The 17,259-nt window shown below is 42.0% G+C and overlaps 1 protein-coding gene across 1 annotated transcript in view; it reads right to left on the reverse strand.

The window, feature by feature from the left end:
- Positions 1-17,259, reverse strand: part of LOC109927725 (cilia and flagella-associated protein 47-like) — a 413,667-nt gene that overhangs the window by 374,798 nt on the left and 21,610 nt on the right. Inside the window, exons 7-9 of the mRNA XM_048603110.1 lie at positions 13,533-13,663; positions 1,698-1,927; positions 746-938 (exon numbers count right to left, since the gene is read on the reverse strand). Of these exons, the coding sequence (XP_048459067.1) occupies positions 746-938; positions 1,698-1,927; positions 13,533-13,663 (554 nt within the window). The remainder of the gene's footprint in view (positions 1-745; positions 939-1,697; positions 1,928-13,532; positions 13,664-17,259) is intronic.

Raw genomic sequence — 17,259 nt, forward strand, 5'->3', positions numbered from 1 at the left:
AACACATTGTTGTCATCCAATGAGACACCTCTCACTGTCAGAAGTAACCCCTGGCACTAACGCTCAACACCAATTAAGCAAGACCTGAAAAAAAATTAACTATTTCTTACTACGTTGTATCAACACAAACTATAAACCTGGAGCGTCCTCTCCAAGATGCAGGTCCGGACAAGTAAGATGGAGATGCTGAGTTGCCCAAGAATCAGTTGCCCTTCTGTCAGCATTGCTTGTAATGTCCAAAGAACCAGCAATGTTTAATACGAGCTCAGCTGCAGGAATTGCCAGAAAACTGCCTGATAAGTGACAGGTTTCTGTTTACAGGACTCCACTCCAGATTTTCTGTTGGGATTTACTCCCTTACCTTCAAGATACCCACAAGGCAATTGGGCTATTTAACTACAGCTGGAATCTGATTTATGGGCATCAGGAGCCAATAATGTGCCTATGGAATTGTATGCTACACATCAGAGAATGAGGCCAACTAAAAGCCTCTATAGTTCAGCCTGTTTCTGTGAGATACACAGTTTACACATGTCATCACTGTGAGGTGATATACAGGGCCGATTGATAAGGAGGCTTGTACTGAAGAAAGAGATTTCCCAATAAAATTTTCTCTTTGCAATATTCTCACTACTAGCCAATGCTGAGGACCAAAATCCAGAATTGAAAACCCGTTACATCTTCCTAACATATCAACTCATCTATAGGTCAGATATGGCATTTCATAACTGTGTTGTAAACTTACGAGGAATTGGTTTTGGTTCCAGATTCTTCATGGAAGCTTTGCAAACACCTAATAAAGTAATTTTCATTTGGTGAAATGGCTGCATTTTCAACTTTATTGGATTGTCTGGGACTGTCACCAGTCCAAAAAACTTTATCAGTTGAATTACTCGAAAGGTGCCAAGTTGCTCAGCAGCAAAGCAGATAATAACATCCTGTTTGACAGGAAAAAAAGAAAGATAATTAAAGTTGCTTGAAAACTTTTGATTTGGCTGAATCTTTATGATTGGTGTGAAATCAAAGTTGCAATTGTTATGCACACTCAATTTTAAAAGACTAGACATTATACATTTCTGTGATCACAAGCTCAGAATTTTTTTGCTAATCCTTCTTATGGATGGAAAATATAACTACTTCAAACCACCTCCCACCCTTGAAGGTCACCACCACTTGTGAGTCCAGCAGCCCCTGTCTCAACTCTTTTATCACCACCTCTCCTTGTCTCCCTCAAGATCATTAGTCAGGACTTTAAAGAAAAATTTCACTCTGGCCCCTTTCCTCCCTTGAACAATGGTAGCCTGGCGCATTAGCATGAAATAAAGGCACTGAAACTGCTAAAAGAACAGCAGGAATTCATTCAGCACTTGGTGCACATGGTTGCAATGTGCACATGATTAGAAGCTCTTTACATTTATGAAATCAGTTGGGGGCCATCTATGCACCTTCAGAAAACCTTTCTCTTGTCATGCTGCTGATCCATTTCAATTCATTGTTTTTAACATTCCACGGCTTAACAATGATAATTGTTCAGTCAAGACTGCACTCACAAAATACTCGTTATTGAGTAAAGGCAACCCAACATGAGTCATTTATAAATACATACAATAAAACCAAGTGAATACTTTTCCCTCAAATCTAGGCAATTATAACATATCACAAATCAGAAAATTATAGGGTATGTTGAAGATATTTACCTTTGACTGTCCTGGCTTAATCTTTCCTTTTGCAGGAGTGATCCGAAAATGTGCTATCTTAGGGAACTGAAAGAATAGTGGAAGCAACAGTGAATTATTTTGAAGAGTACTTATAGCATAAACCTTTTCACCAAGAAGACATTCATTGAAATCATATTCTGTCACTGGGCTGATGTTTAAACAGACACGGAATCCACTTCCAGTGAGTGCTAACTCAACTTGCGGCTGATCTGCAAAAAAAAAAGAAATGAAACAATAAGAAAATCTTCCACTTAGACTCGGCTAAAATTTACAGATCAAAATTGAGAATTTAAAACATTTTGATCCAAATATCTTGCTACAGTGAGATGGTGTAAATGTTGCAATGTAATATGTCACTGCTACCAAATCTATTTCAAATGTTTCCACGCATCTAACTCAAACATACCATTGTGAGCACAACCAGCGAGTTAGAAGCAGTCAAAGGCCAGCGCAAAACTGCCAAGTAAATCATGTTTATGAGGAGGTGTCTGTAAAATTGAGTGGTTGAGGACAACAGTTATGAATCCTGTTTCTGATAAAGAGGTCAGGGCTGGATTGAGTCTGATAACTGCAGTGAGATTGTGACTAGCTCAGAGCTATGATACGGTTATAAAAAGTATTACTTTCGAAATGCTATTCTTTCATTTACCTGCTCTTGATCTACTTCTATATTCTATTTGGTGTCAGTTGTGGCTCAGTTGATAGCACTCTCATCTCTACATCACAAAGTTTTGTGTTCAAGACCCACTCTCGGATTACGACATAAAAACCAACATTCTTCAGTGTAGTACAGTACTGATGGTATGCTCCACAGTCACAAGTCCCTCCTATTGGGTGAAACATTGAACAGAGATTGTTTCTGCCTGCTCTGGAAAAAGTCCTGTAGGCACTATTTCAAAGAAAAGCAGGGAAGTTATCCCCGGTCTCAGAGCCAATATTTATCCTTGGTCAACGCCACAAAACAGATAATCTCATCATTATCACAGTGCTATTTTTGGGACTTTGCTGCATGAAAAATGGGCTCCTGTGTTTCATCTTCACTGCAATGACTACACTTCAAAAAGTCCTTCATTGGCTCAAAAGGATTTGACATGTGCAGCCGTCATGAAAAGTGATGCATCAGTGTAAGTCTTTCTCTAAAGGTGTTTTTGAAACTTCTGTTTCTGAGCTGCCCATTCAGTTTAATATTCTCACTTTAAATAACATAGGCAGCATGTATGTGAGGCGTGTACTCTCCTGCTACAATCTACACTGTAAACTGGAACTAGGTGGGGGAGAGGAATGGGGAGGTCCACAGTATGTGACAGGGGCATTTTGGAGACATATTAGCCATCATAAAATGGAATCTGCACCTGTTGTATTCAGTGGACACGTTTTCCTAGCTACAGATTAAATGCAATCCAACAGCTGTTGCTAAATTTCATTCTGAATTTTCAGCAGGCATTGCAAATATGTTTTTAAAAAATCCATCCAGGAGAAAATAGGTCAGCAACTCACCAGTGATATCATCATTAAATCTAAGTGACAGCTGCATGAAAACTTCCCTAAATCCAATAAAACTGTGATTGCTTCTGATTTAATGAACAGGGACAGAGTCATTTCTTACAAGTTTCAATGTTGGAAAGATTCAAGGGGTGTGAAAGTGTGGAACACAGGGTGCCAAAATCACAAGGGGGCTGGACACAGCAGATGGTGAGAAACTGTTCCCACATGTGCAAGGACTGTGAACAAGAGGGCCAACTGTCAAACAAATCAACAGTAAAATGCAAAATGTTTCGAACAGCAAGCAGTTAAGGTTTGAATGTGTTGCCTGAGACTGCGTTGAAGGCAGGTTCATTCGAAACATTCAAAAGGGATTTAGACTGTTATCCGAAAGGGAAGAAAGGGCAGGGTTACAGGGAGTAGGTGGGTGAATGGAACTAAGAGAATTCCTCATTCAGAGAGCCTATGCAGACACAATAGGCATGATGGCCTTCTTCTGCACTGTAATGATTCACTGATCCTTTGTCTAAGTAAGCCTGCAATCCTCTTGCTCTGTAACTTTTATAGCTATTAAAGATTCTGTGACATAGTAATAAAATGTGGACAATAAATATGATGATTGGCTCAGTATTTGATCTCCCTTATTTTAAAGGCGATGTTGGCTCTGTTGGGAGGTGAGGCCCAGCATGGTTTGGTGGTGAGGCTCAGCGCAGATTTTGTACCTAGGTACCTTTGTACTTAAGATGGCGCTGTAAGTGGTGACATTGTAAATTTTTCACTGCACTCATCTGAGCACATGGGACAATAAATCTAATTCTACTTCCATTTTGTTTAAATGTCCTAAAAAACAATCTACACTACTGATGGTGCCCCAAGAAGAACACTAGAGAACAACCATTAACTTACAAAATGGACCATTTGTGTAATTGGTTTGTTGCTAATCTAATAGATAACACATCTATCAATGCCATAAAAATTCTCAGAGCAGAATTTCTACATTTTCAGTTGAAGTGGTTTGTCAAGTAAGATTCATAGTGTGTGCTCCCCCTTGGCTTAAAATTACTTTCTCATGTAATCTCCTGCTACTCACCTCACGCATCATACAACCGCACTTTTTGACACCCACTCCCCGATTTCTGTGGAATTGTGCAACAGGACAGATGGAAGTGCTCATCACTGATGAGACCTTGCCGTGTTCACACTACTGGAGCCTTATTTAAAGCTCAGCTGCGCACCAGTCCAGGTACAGCAAGCAAGCATCTGACCTTCATGCTGTGCCTTCCCACTATTAACACTGAGGAAATGGCACATAAAGGCAAGTTAGCACCCCACTTTGCACACAGAGACCTGGAGGTGCTGCTGTACAGGATGCTGGAGAAGAGGCCTGTCCTTTACCATGCTGACTGCCGAAGGAAGCCACACCACCAGAACCTATCCGACAGAGAGGAGCCCAGGTCAGTGCAATGTTTGGGTGAATGTAACACACAGCAGTTCTGGAAGAAGGTCAGTGATCTTCTGCAGTCTGCAAAGGTGCCAGCATCATTTCTCGGGGTACCTCACACTCACAGGGCCACCACTCATGAGAACTCTGTCACTGTATGTGCCCTTCAACAAGGCACAGACTGCAACTCTCCCTACTGCATGCACTATGTCCATTCCATGGCTCTGACCCAATTCTTTACCCACATGACAAACCCTTCCTGCTCTATGTACTCCTTATTCACTCACTACGGCCACTTCACTAGCTCTCCTAATCTTGATCCTCTCCAGCTAACCACTAACTGCTCTTCCACACGCTTCCAAGATATTCAATTGCTCCCCTTGCCTCATTGCACCCAATAAAGTTCTGCCTTGAAGAGACCATTGTCTGAGACTGTCAGCATCACTTACACCTCCAAGGAAGAAGCTACTAAACTTTCAGACGCACCAGCAAGGCTTTCACCTGCACCAACCACCAGCTCCGAGACCTTCACCTTTCATGATTAGACTCAGGAGCAGAAGCTGGCGAATAAGTCACTGGCATGTCTCTGCAGCAAGTCAAAGAAGAAATACCCCAGGGCCATGACACTCAGATGGTTCTAGATGGCAGGCACCTGCTGAGCCCAAGGAAAAAGATTGTCCCTGGTCTCAGCCATTTGTCAATATGCAGACAGACACAGGAACAGCAGGCAGGTTTGTCAGAGGCAATCGGTGAACTCAATTAAAGGATGGAGGAGTCCACCAACATTATCAATAACATGATAGCTCTGACACTTGACCAGCATGGAGACCCAGGTCCAGCCTCCATCTCGCCCCTGCCTGTGATCTCAAACTTGCAACAGTACAGAAAGATGAGGAAGGTGAGCCTGCATCTTGGCAGGATGCTATCAGCAGGCCTGGGCTCACTACTCCCAAATGGCCATGGCCTTCCAAGGGGGAAGAAAAAATATTTAATGAGAGCACATTGGTGGCACGGGTGACAGACAATTGTAAATAACTTTGGTAAATATATCCTCACGTGTATGGTTACAATGTCTGCTGTCGTGTCATTTTCACTGTCAGATCTGGTTAAGCTGCAGAGTTGAAAGAGTTGAGCAGCCTCTTCAAACATTCCAAGGATGAATAAAGTTGTAATGGACAAGTATTGTTCATCTCTCTCAAGCAAATGACTCATTGATGCAGATAGCATCAAACATCAGGAATCCTTGAATCATAGCACTCAGGACTATGGCTCATGCTCATGCATTGCGTTTTGACGTGAATAACACTGAGCCAAAACGCAGTGTGTGCAGGGATTGTGCTAGGGTCTGGTTTGCACAAAACATTTTGCACTTATATACCCACTTTGTGGATGAGTGTATGGAATCATTGACGATTCCACACATCCCTGGATATAAAGGTTACTTCTATCTATCTCTAACCTTTTCGAGGGAGTTTAATGCTGTTCAAGAGTAGGAGATGTACAATGGCAGCTCACATGTCCACTCTCCCTTACATCTTATTGTTCTGCTAAGAAACACTGCACACAGCACTGTCTCTCCCAGATTCAATGCTGCCCCATGAGATGTTCCAGCTTTTCAAGGCAACATAGCAGACCATCTGCTCTCTGAAACTTTTGAAGGATTACTGATGATCGAAGTATCTAAAGGAGATTCCTCAGGATTCCGCTCATCCAACTGACTATCATGAAAGGCTTCACTCCACAATACTTGAAAGAGGGTTTAGCCAAAGGTATTAAGTGAATAATCAGATGAATAATGAGCCATTTATTCAACAACAGAAAATGTCAAAGATGCAACAATGGCAAGGTCACATGTACTTTGCACTAATCAGGAATTGCTTGTCATATTAAAACAGAATCTTAAACTAAGTTCATGAAACAATTCAACAACTTAAACAACAAAACCAAGTCCAAACCAACTTATTCATCCTGGAAACAGGTTTCAATGAAGTTCTCTCCGCCTTCTTGTTTTTAGCAATGCAATGCTCTGTTATGCTTCTTGAATGATCTTCCACATAAATGTCTCATCCTCAATCTTCATTCTCAAAAGGTTGCTGTAAATACCCTGATTCTTCTGCACTGAGGGCATCCTCACTTTTTCGGCTTCAATTATGGAAGACCGCAGCATGTCACAACAGCCTTTCTGAGCTCTCCTTCCCATGTTCAGTTCCATTATAGCTTGGGTGAAAGCATGAGCAGTGTTGTACCTTTGTTCTGCATCAGTCTGTGTGTTTTATGAAGGTATCATGCACCATATTTAGAGATGGGTAGCCGTTGGCTCCCACCCATGTATGGCCCAAGGGCCTTGGGAGAAGGCAGGAACCCTATGAGCTCTCCAGTATGCAAGAGTCATGGCAACTTTCAGGGTGCAGCCCATCACGAATTAGCATAGATGGTAATATATATTTTACACATTGATGGATGGGGAATCTTTTTTGTTGATTAACCTTGCAGGTTAGTGATAGGTCTCTCTCAAAGCAACATGGATGCAGTCAGTAGCAGCCAGTATCTAAGGGAAGCCAGAAGTGGTGTAGAATCCCATTGCCCAGGCTGCTGATTCCTACAGCACGGAAACATACCCTTTGGTCCAATTCATCCATGCCAACCAAGTTTCCCAAACTACACTAGTCCTACTTGCCTGCATTTCGCCCACATCCCTCTATACCTTTCTTATTGCTGTACCTGTCCAAATGTCTTTTAAATGTTGCAACTGCACCTGCATCTACCACTTCCACATTCATTCCATATACGAACCACCCTCTGTGTGAAAATGTTGCCTCTCAGGTCTCTTTTAAAACTTTCTCCTCTCACCTTAAAATATGCCCTGTTTTTGAACTACCGTACATTAGGGAAAAGATCTTTACTATTCAACTTATCTATGCCCCTCATGATTTTATAAACCTCTATAAGGTGACCCCTCAACCTCCTACTCTCCAGTGAAAAAAGTCCCAGCCGATCCAGCCTCTCCTTATAACTCAAACCCTCCAGTCCTAGTAACATCTTTATAAATCTTTTGTGAACCCTCTCCAATTTAGTAATATCCTTCTGACAGCAGGGTGACCAGAACTGTACATAGTACTCCAAAAGTAGCCTCACCAACATCCTATACAACCTCAACATGACATCCCAACTCCTATACCCAATGATCTCAGCAATGAAGGCAAGCATGCCAGACACCTTCTGAACCACCCTGACTACCTGTGATACAACTTCCAAAGAACTATGTTACCTGAATGACTAGGTCTCTCCGTTCAACAACACTATCCAGGGCCTTACCATTAACTGTATAAGTCCTGTCCTTGTTTCTTATACCAGAATGCAAAACCTCACATTTATCCAACTTAAACTCCATCTGCCTCTCCTCAGCCCATTCGCCCAGTTGATCAAGATCCCTTTGTAATCTTCTTCACTGTCCACTATATCACCAATTTTAGAGTCATCCACAAACTTACTAACAATGCCTCCTAAATTCTCATCCAAATCATTAATATAAATGACAAATAACAATGGACCCAGCACCAATCCCTGTAGAACAGCACTGGTCATAGGCCTCCAGTCCAAAAAGCAACCATCAACCACCATCCTTTGTCTCCTACCGTCAAGCCAATTTCATATCAAATTGGCCTGAATCCCATGCGATCTAACATTAATAACCAGTCTACTATTCAGAACTTTGTTAAAGGCCTTGCTAAAGTCCATGCAGATAACTTCTACCACTCTGCCCTTATCAATCTTTTTGGCCACATCCTCAAAAAACTCAATCGAGTCTGTTAGATTCAATTTCCCACACACAAAATCATGCTGACCATCCCTAATCAGTCCTTCCCTCTCCAAATGCATGTAAATCCTATCCCTCAGAATCCATTCCAACAACTCACCGACCACTGATGTCAGGCTCACCAGTCTATAGTTACCAGGATTCTCCTTACAGCCTCTCTTAAATAAATGCACTTTAGCCTCCAGTCCTCCAGCGCATCAATTGTGGTTGTAGATGATACAAATATTCCTACTTTTCCCTAGCCTCCCACAGCATCCTGGGATACACTTGATCAGATCCCCGAGATTTATTCACCTTTATGTTTTTTAAGACTTCCAGCACGTCCTCTTCTGTAATGTGAACTGTTTTCAAGACATCAATATTTATTTCCCCACGTTTCCTAGCCTCATGTCATTCTCCACAGTAAATAATGATGAGAAATATTTGTTTAGTATCTCTCCCACCTTCTGTGGTTCCACACATCGATGAACTCATTGATTTTTAACAGGTCCCATTCTCTTCCCACTTGCTCTTTTGTTCTTAATGTACTTGTAGAATCTCTTAAGATTAACCTTAACTTTATCTGTCAAGGCAGTCTCATATTCTCTTTTTGCCCTCCTGATTTCCCTCTTAAGTATGCCCCTATACCCCTTACACTCCTCAAGAGATTAATTTGGGTCCCAGTTGTCAACATCTTAACATAAGCCTCAATATCTCTAGTTATCCAGTGTTCCCTACTCCTATCAGCCTTACCCTTCACTCGAACAGGAACATATTGTCTCTGAACTCTTGCTTTCTCACTTTTGAAAACCACACACTTGCAAATTGTCCCTTCACCTGCAAACAGTCTATGCCAATCGACTTTTGAAAGTTCCTGTTTCATACCATCAAAATTGGCCTTTCTCCAATTAAGAACTTTAACTTTTATACAAGGCCTATCCTTTTTCATAACTGTTTTAAAAATAATAGAATTATGATCACTGGTTCCAAAGTGGTCCCCAAGTAACACTTCAGTCACTTGACCTGCCTTATTTCCAAACAGAAGGTCAAGTTTTGCTCCTTCTCTCGTACCGACATCTACATATTTGAAAGGAAAATTTTCTTGAACACATTTAATAAATTCCTCTCCATCCAAGCCCTTAACACTATGGCAGACCCAGTCTATGTTTAGAAAGTTAGAATTTCCTGCTATTACAACCCTATTATTCTTACAAATATCTGCGATCTCTCTACATATTTGCTCCTCAATTGCCTGCTGACTATTGGGGAAACGATAGTATAACTCCATCGAGGTGATTATCCCCTTCTTATTTCTGAGTTCCACCTACTTAGCTTCACGAGACAATCCCTCAGGAATATCCTCTCTAAGTACAGCAGTAATGTTTGCCCTCATCAAAAATACCACTCCCTCTCCTCTCATTCTTCCCTTTCTATACTTCCTATTGCATCTAAACTTTGGAACATTGAGCTGCCAGTTCTTCCCTCCCTCAGCCATGTTTCTGTAATAACTATGATGTCACAGTCCCATGTTCCCTTGCATGCCCTGAGTTCACTGCCTTACCTGTCAGACCCATTGCATTGAAATAAGTGCAGATTAATTCTTCAGTTTCCTCATTTTCTGACTTGCTCTTGCCTGCCTTGTCTAATTAACCTGCTCTCTTTAACTTCAGAATCTCCTCATTTGTCTTTCTACTCTCATTATTACTTAGGAACCTCCTTCCCACACCCCCAGCACCCCCTCCACCCCCAAACTAATTTAAAGGCTCCTAAATAGCACTAGCAAATCTCCCTGCCAGGATATTCATTGTCCCTCCAGTTCAAGTGAAACCCATCCCTTTTGAATCGGTCTCTTCTGTCCTAGAAGAGATCCCAATGATTCAAAAATCTGAATCCTTACACATACAACCATCTCCTCAGTCACTGATTTATCTTCTCTATCTTCTTATTCCTACTATCACTAGAACATGGCATTGGGTGCAATCCGGAAATTCCTACCTTTGAGGTTCTGCTTTTTAACCTCTTCCCTAATTTCCTAAATTCACTTGCACAGCCTCAACCCTGTCTCTAACTATGTCATTCTTACCAATATGTACAACAACCTCCAGCTTCTCATTCTCTTCACTCTCTGCATCATGAGGTAAGGATTAAAACAGCTATGAACTGAAGAAAATGATATCACCAAAATTCTGGATGCATTTGTGTGTGGAAGTTTGGGAGATGCTGCGCAATTGCTCCTTGAAATCAGACGGAAGCAGAAAAATTCAGGGCAGCTGTGATCTTGACAGCCACTGGGATAGGAGTGCCACCTTCTCAGGTGCAAGTCAGATGACACAGATCCATGATGATGGCCTGGGACATCCTGAACTGGTGACTGCACTATTTTTTAGACAATGGAAGAAAAGGACAGTGAGGTATGTTGGTATAAGGTCTCATTCCTTCCCTCCTTCTCCTGGGTGAATTTTCATCTGCTGCTTCCTCTCTAGAGATTGTGTGACAGCTGAAGGTCGCTGTCATTCTTGCTGAGCTTGCTGACGATGGTGCAATTGCTCGCTCCCTCTTTGCTGTCTTCGGATTTGAAGCAAGACCACAAGGACTCCCACTCCGGCGATGTTCATAGCAGATGCATGAACTGAAAATCCATGGGGAAGGTCAGAAGGATCATACAGTTTTATTGAAGGAGTACCTGAGCCCTCATATCTTTCACAATGAAGACTTATGTTATGCCCTCACAGTATGGCATGGAGGCTTCGCAAGGTCATTGTCATGTCTCCATGAGCACCGAGGAATGTCACCTTATCCAAACGTACATTACACAACCAAACTGTGATGTTGATGTCGTACAGTGCCACACAGTGACGTGTCCACCCTCTTGACTGTTCAGAGTTCAAACTGCCCCTCCCTCAGCACTAAAAAAAAATGCAAGTCACAACGGCTGGCACCCTATAATTGAGCACTGAGCAGCCCGTGAGCTAAAAAGCAAGGCAACCCCAGACTTTCTTTTTAATACATTCACGGGATGACGGCATCACTGGCTGAGCCAGCATTTATTGACCGTCCCTAATTGCCCAGAGGGCAATTATGACTCAACCACATTGCTGTGGGTCTGGAGTCACATGTAGGCCAGAACAGGTAAGGATGGCAGTTTCCTTCCCTAAAGGCATTCGTGAACCAGTTGGGTTTTTCCAGGGGGGCGGCACGGTGGCTCAGTGGTTAGCACTGCTGCCTCACAGCACCAGGGATCTAGGTTCGGTTACACCCTCGGGTGACTGTCTGTGTGGAGTTTGCACATTATCCCTGTGTCTGCATGGGTTTCCTCCGGGTGCTTCAGTTTCCTCCCACAGTCCAAAGATGTGCAGGCTAGTGGATTGGCCATGCTAAAATTGTCTGAAGTGGTCAGGAATGTGTAGATTAGGTGGGTTATAGGGGGATGCTCTCTGGGTCTGTGTGGACTTGTTGGGCTGAAGGGCCTGTTTCCACACTGTATGGGTTCTATGATCTCTCAATGACAATCAGCAATGCATTCATGGCCATCATTAGACTCTTAATTCCTGATATTTATTGAATTCAAATTTCACCATCTGCCACGGTGGGATTCAAACCCAGGTCCCCAAAACATTACATGGGTGCCTGGATTAACAGTCCAGTGATAATACCATTAGGCCATTGCCTCCTCAAAGAGAGTTGGACTATTATTGAGACATAAATACTTGGGAATAAGCTAGCTGCTGCTCAGTAATAATATTCTGAAGTTGCCATTTAAGGCTTAAGTGAAAAATCACAAAATTTCTCCTCAATACTCAAGACTCTATTATTCTCATTATATTTTACCAACTTTCTTGCCATTACCCGTGCTATTCAAGGGAGGGGAAAATTCCACAAAGACAATAAAATCTTTCAAATTTGCTTTTGTGGTCCTCGAAACAAATATCAAATTTCTGAATACAGTCTGAAGCCTTTAACATATATTACACTTCAAACAAGACAATTGTTGCATTTTGCTTTTATTTTGACTGGCAGTCCTTTAGAGATTTCCCACAATGCCAGAAGAAAAGCAGCTTTGTCAAATACTTAATCTTCTTCAAGGTGAGTTAATTTTAAACATTAACCCTCACGTTCTGTACTCACTTTAAAGTCACATAATCTAATTATATTTTCAACATCTATGCCTCAGCAATTTAAAGACCTTGAGGAGATTCCCATTAATCCTCTTTACTGTGAAAAAAGCAAGTTCAGTTCTGCATATCTATCTGTCTGGCAGCTTTGTTGCTCCCTACCATTTGCGAAACAATTTGGAATCGAAAGTGCAGCCAAAACACTTTGACCTTTCCAATACCTTCACTCCATGTGTAGAATCTTTGGGTTCCATTGACAATGAGAACTGAGATAGGCAGGGGGCAAGTATTAAAAGGTTGACCACCAAGCTGGTTTCTCAACCCCATTCATCACATTGGCCATTTTGGCCTACTCAGGTTCAGGAAGCAAGGAGGCCATTCACCCTCAGTCAGACAAGAAATGAGAGCCTTGAAGCAGGGATTAAAAATGCCAACAGGGATTTTACAGCTGGCAAGTAAAGGTTGACTGCCTGAGAGTGAGGACCCAGGTGGCAGGCTGAGATGCCAAGGTGATTTTACAGGTCTTTCCTGTTTGCCATGGTGGAGCGAACCCAAAAGGTTCTCCTGCCACCTGCCACCCCCAACAATCATGCTGTTTGTTGTAACCTTTTGCTTAAAACTTTTATAAAAAGTGGCTGAGAGCACCTCTTCTCGTCGAGGTGCCCTCTCAGTTACTTCTCTCAAACTGCGACTGGATGTTTCTATGAAGCTGTAAGGCCCACAACTGTCTCTGTAGCTTTGGGCCACCACCTATCAATGCCACCTTGCATCCCGCCCCACACCAAAAATCCCCAACCTTAAGGCGAAAATTCAACCCCACAGCTCTGTCGCGTTTACTACTATAGCAATGTGAATTGCAGCTGTAGTAATGAACTATTAAACATAGAATTTGCTGTACAGTATTAGCATTTCAATGCATTCGTACAGTCAAATAATATCACATCCTGTCAATCAATATTATGCACTTGAAATTGGTTGAGTACCTTTTCTCTCAATGCTTCCACATGATTTCTTCATAAACGTATCACAGCTGCCCAGGGCTTCAAATCTCACATAAAGGGCATAATCTCTGTAATCTGGGATTTCGCTCTCTTCTTTATGAACTTTGAAAGGGCTATAAGAAAGATCAAAATCATTTTCAGAATGTATACTGTAGGTAAGATTTCTCAGAGGACCTTTAAATTTTCCACCAGATCCTTTTCATAACTCTTACAGTAGCCCAGTTGTCTCAAATAAAACAGCCAGGCCAAGCCTTCACCAACTCCAGGGATTAGAGCATCAGGGCGTCAGGAACAGGAGGAAAAAACCAGTTGGACCCTCGAGCCTGCTCGAACAATTAATGACGCAATGGCTGCTCTGATTGTAGCCTTAATTCTAGTCAGCATCTCAAGAGGCAAAGCCTCCACTTCCCTAATAAAAAGGAAAATGAGGTCAATAGTGAAGGAACTTGGATTTGGTATGCCAAAAGAGATTAGAAAGTCAGTCTCCTGATTTAGAGCAGACTTGAGGAGGGAAGGAGTCTGAACTCCTGAAGAAAATCCAATTGTCTCAAGCCCATACACTGACTTCATCATAACACAGACATACACAGAACTGCCCCATTTTTCACCTCAGTGTAAGGTCAGTATGTTCATATGGCAGTATGTCAATAAACACACCATGCCCATCATAGATAAAGACTCCTCATTTTGCCTGCCAGTCAGCTCATTGTCAACTAACTGGTAAATGTGGGCATTTGGCATATCTCAGGCATTGGCACTGACAATCTGACAGTGCCAGGCAATTAGATGCCAGCAGTGTTTGGGTCCTGAAGTCTGCCAATCCAGTTTTAATGTGGAAGTATGGAAGGGCAAAATGTGTCGGTGCAGGCTTGGAGGGCCAAAGGGCCTGTTGCTGTGCTGTTTTATTCTTTGTTCTTTATAATCCAGCCTTACACCTCAGGGGATCCAGCAATGAGGGATCCCTTTTAAACTCTTCCCCCAAAGTGGGGGTCAGAGGGAAAGAGGGTAATAGGGTTGGAGGGAAAGGCAGGGGCTGGCTTTCAAAGACTATCCCCTTGTCCATTCATGCCCCTCATTTTGACTATAATTACCCAAGATTTAGCAATATATACCCACCCGACCTCACACAGGCAAACCAGCAGAAAAATCACCATCGTTTCCAAACCAGAAAATTAGCCATTGTCCTCACCATCTGCATGATCAATATATTCATTTGTGGGTGTATGTATTTTCTGACACTCAGAGAGACGGACAAAACTGGGTTAAGCAGCAAGCCTTTGTGTATTTAAAATGAAGAAGGTTATTTGACTTCTCATACATTTGTCACGCAGGTAACCAAAAAAATGATGTCTCATTCGCTTGACTCATCCACATTATTGCACACACATTTTCAAAATTAGATATAGTTGAAGGTAAAACTGTAATTAAAGATTTTAACTTGGTCTCTCTTTTAGTGCAATTCTGAAGTTTCCTAGTTGACTTGATGAATTCCTGGAATGAAGGTCTTGGAAACGCAGAAATTTCTCATTAGCTTTCAGTTGGTCGACCTGGGGGTGAATCTCTCAGATGGATAAAGTTCAAGGAAAGAGAGTTCTTCTTTCTTTCAAGGTAAGTGGTTACTGATGGAATTCTACTAAAAAGCTAACTTGAATTTCTGCCTTATATTTTCACATGGGACAGCCAGCCATGCTATCATTTGTCTGTACGAGAAGTGTTGTTTCACTGTGCCCATAAGTTGTGATAGTAATTCAATAAACATTGGATTTTCATCCCCCAGTAGTTTATGTCAGCTTTGTGTTTGAAAGGCAAACTAACATTGCAGTAAAGGTTTTGATTGTCTCATCTATCATTTGGCCTGACCCACAGTGAGTCACATCTAAAGGAATGTCATCTCTATTCTCTCAAGAGATAAGGTAGTTTTTCTTCATCCGTAAAAGAAGTCTTGGGACCTCCAGACCTATCCATGTACCCATTCTAGGTACACAGATAGGTCTGGAGGTTTCTACCTCAGAGGGGATAGCACTGTACTCAAGTGAATCTTTCTTTTATAATGTGAAAAATGTAATTAGACACTATCATGCTCTCCATTGATAGGCTAAAACTCAACAAAATTGTCTTCAAAACTTCCAAAAAAGCGTAATGTTTGTCTCATGTTGTCTTTTTAGAATAGGGCTCCGCAAGCCCAGGAGCCACAGTTGGCTCCTGGAGGCCATCCAAACATCCCACAGATCCAATCCTCGCCTCTGCCCCCCATGGCACTGTGAACAAAATGAACAAAAGAGATCCACACATGCAAAATAATTGTAAGGAGGGTCAGAGCAAGTTAGTAGTTTACAGTGGCCACCATAATAAGGTCATTTTAATTTCCTGCTACACTGCAGAGAAGTTCTGGTTTTCAATAATGTTCCTTCATGTTCCCACAAAACTTGGATCACAATTTTGCTGAGCTGCTGACTCCTAACTCCAAGCAGCTTACACCTCTTGCTCTGTCTCTCAAGTAGTGAGAACAAAATTCTGCATTCCCTGTATCTGGTGACTGCTCTTCCTGCCCAGAATGATTCCCTCAGTGCTGCTATCAGGCTTCTACACATGGTGAAATGAATAATGAAAACTGGAAGAATAATACTGTGTTAATATTGATTTACTATGAGTTAGAGCGCAGGGAGTATCTTGATATATTTTATAACTTTAAAACCAAACAAGTTAATAAAATAAGACAATATAATTTAGTGAAATCATAAATTCAAAACATCTCTTTACTCAAAGGATGATAAATGTTTGGATTAATTTATTGGGTAAAGTAATTAAATCAACAATGTCTGAGGAGCTCAAGGTATTGTTGGTGACCTGGCAGGGTCAGTTAAAATTCAAGGGAACCAAGTTGATGAATTAAATGGCCATTTCTCCAATTATGTTATTATGTTAGAACATAGAACGTAGAACATAGAACAGTACAGCACAGTACAGGCCCTTTGGCCCACGATGTTGTGCCGAACTTTTATCCTAATCCTAAGGTCTATCTCACCTCCACCCCTACCTTATATTATCATCCCAATGCCTATCTAATAGCTGCTTAAATGCCCCTAATGAGGCCGACTCCACTACCCTCTCCGGCAATGCATTCCATGCCCCTACCACTCTCTGAGTAAAGAACCTACCTCTGACGTCTCCCCTATATCTACTTCCACTCATTTTTAAACTATGTCCCCTTGTAATAGCTACCTCCACCCTCGGAAAAGGTCTCTGGCTGTCCACTCTATCTATATCTCTGATCATTTTGTACACCTCTATCAAGTCACCTCTCATCCTTCATCGTTCTAAAGAGAAAAGCCCTAGTTCTCCCAACCTTTCCTCGTAAGACCTTCCCTCCATTCCAGGCAACATCCTGGTAAATCTCCTCTGCACCTTTTCCAAAGCTTCCACATCTTTCCTGTAATGAGGCGACCAGAACTGGACACAATACTTCAGATGTGGGCGAACCAGGCTTTTGTATAGCTAGAGAATAACTTCACGGCTCTTGAACTCAATCCCTCTATTAATGAAAGCTAACACACCATACGCCTTCTTAACAACTCTATCCACCTGGGTGGCAGCTTTCAGGGAACTGTGGACGTGAGCCCCGAGATCCCTCTGCTCCTCCACACTGCCAAGAATCTTTCCATTAACTCTGTATTCTGCTTTCAAGTTTGTCCTTCCAAAATGAATCACC

The sequence above is a fragment of the Rhincodon typus genome, chromosome 11 (assembly GCF_021869965.1).
Source record: "Rhincodon typus isolate 14 chromosome 11, sRhiTyp1.1, whole genome shotgun sequence".
Taxonomy (NCBI): domain Eukaryota; kingdom Metazoa; phylum Chordata; class Chondrichthyes; order Orectolobiformes; family Rhincodontidae; genus Rhincodon; species Rhincodon typus.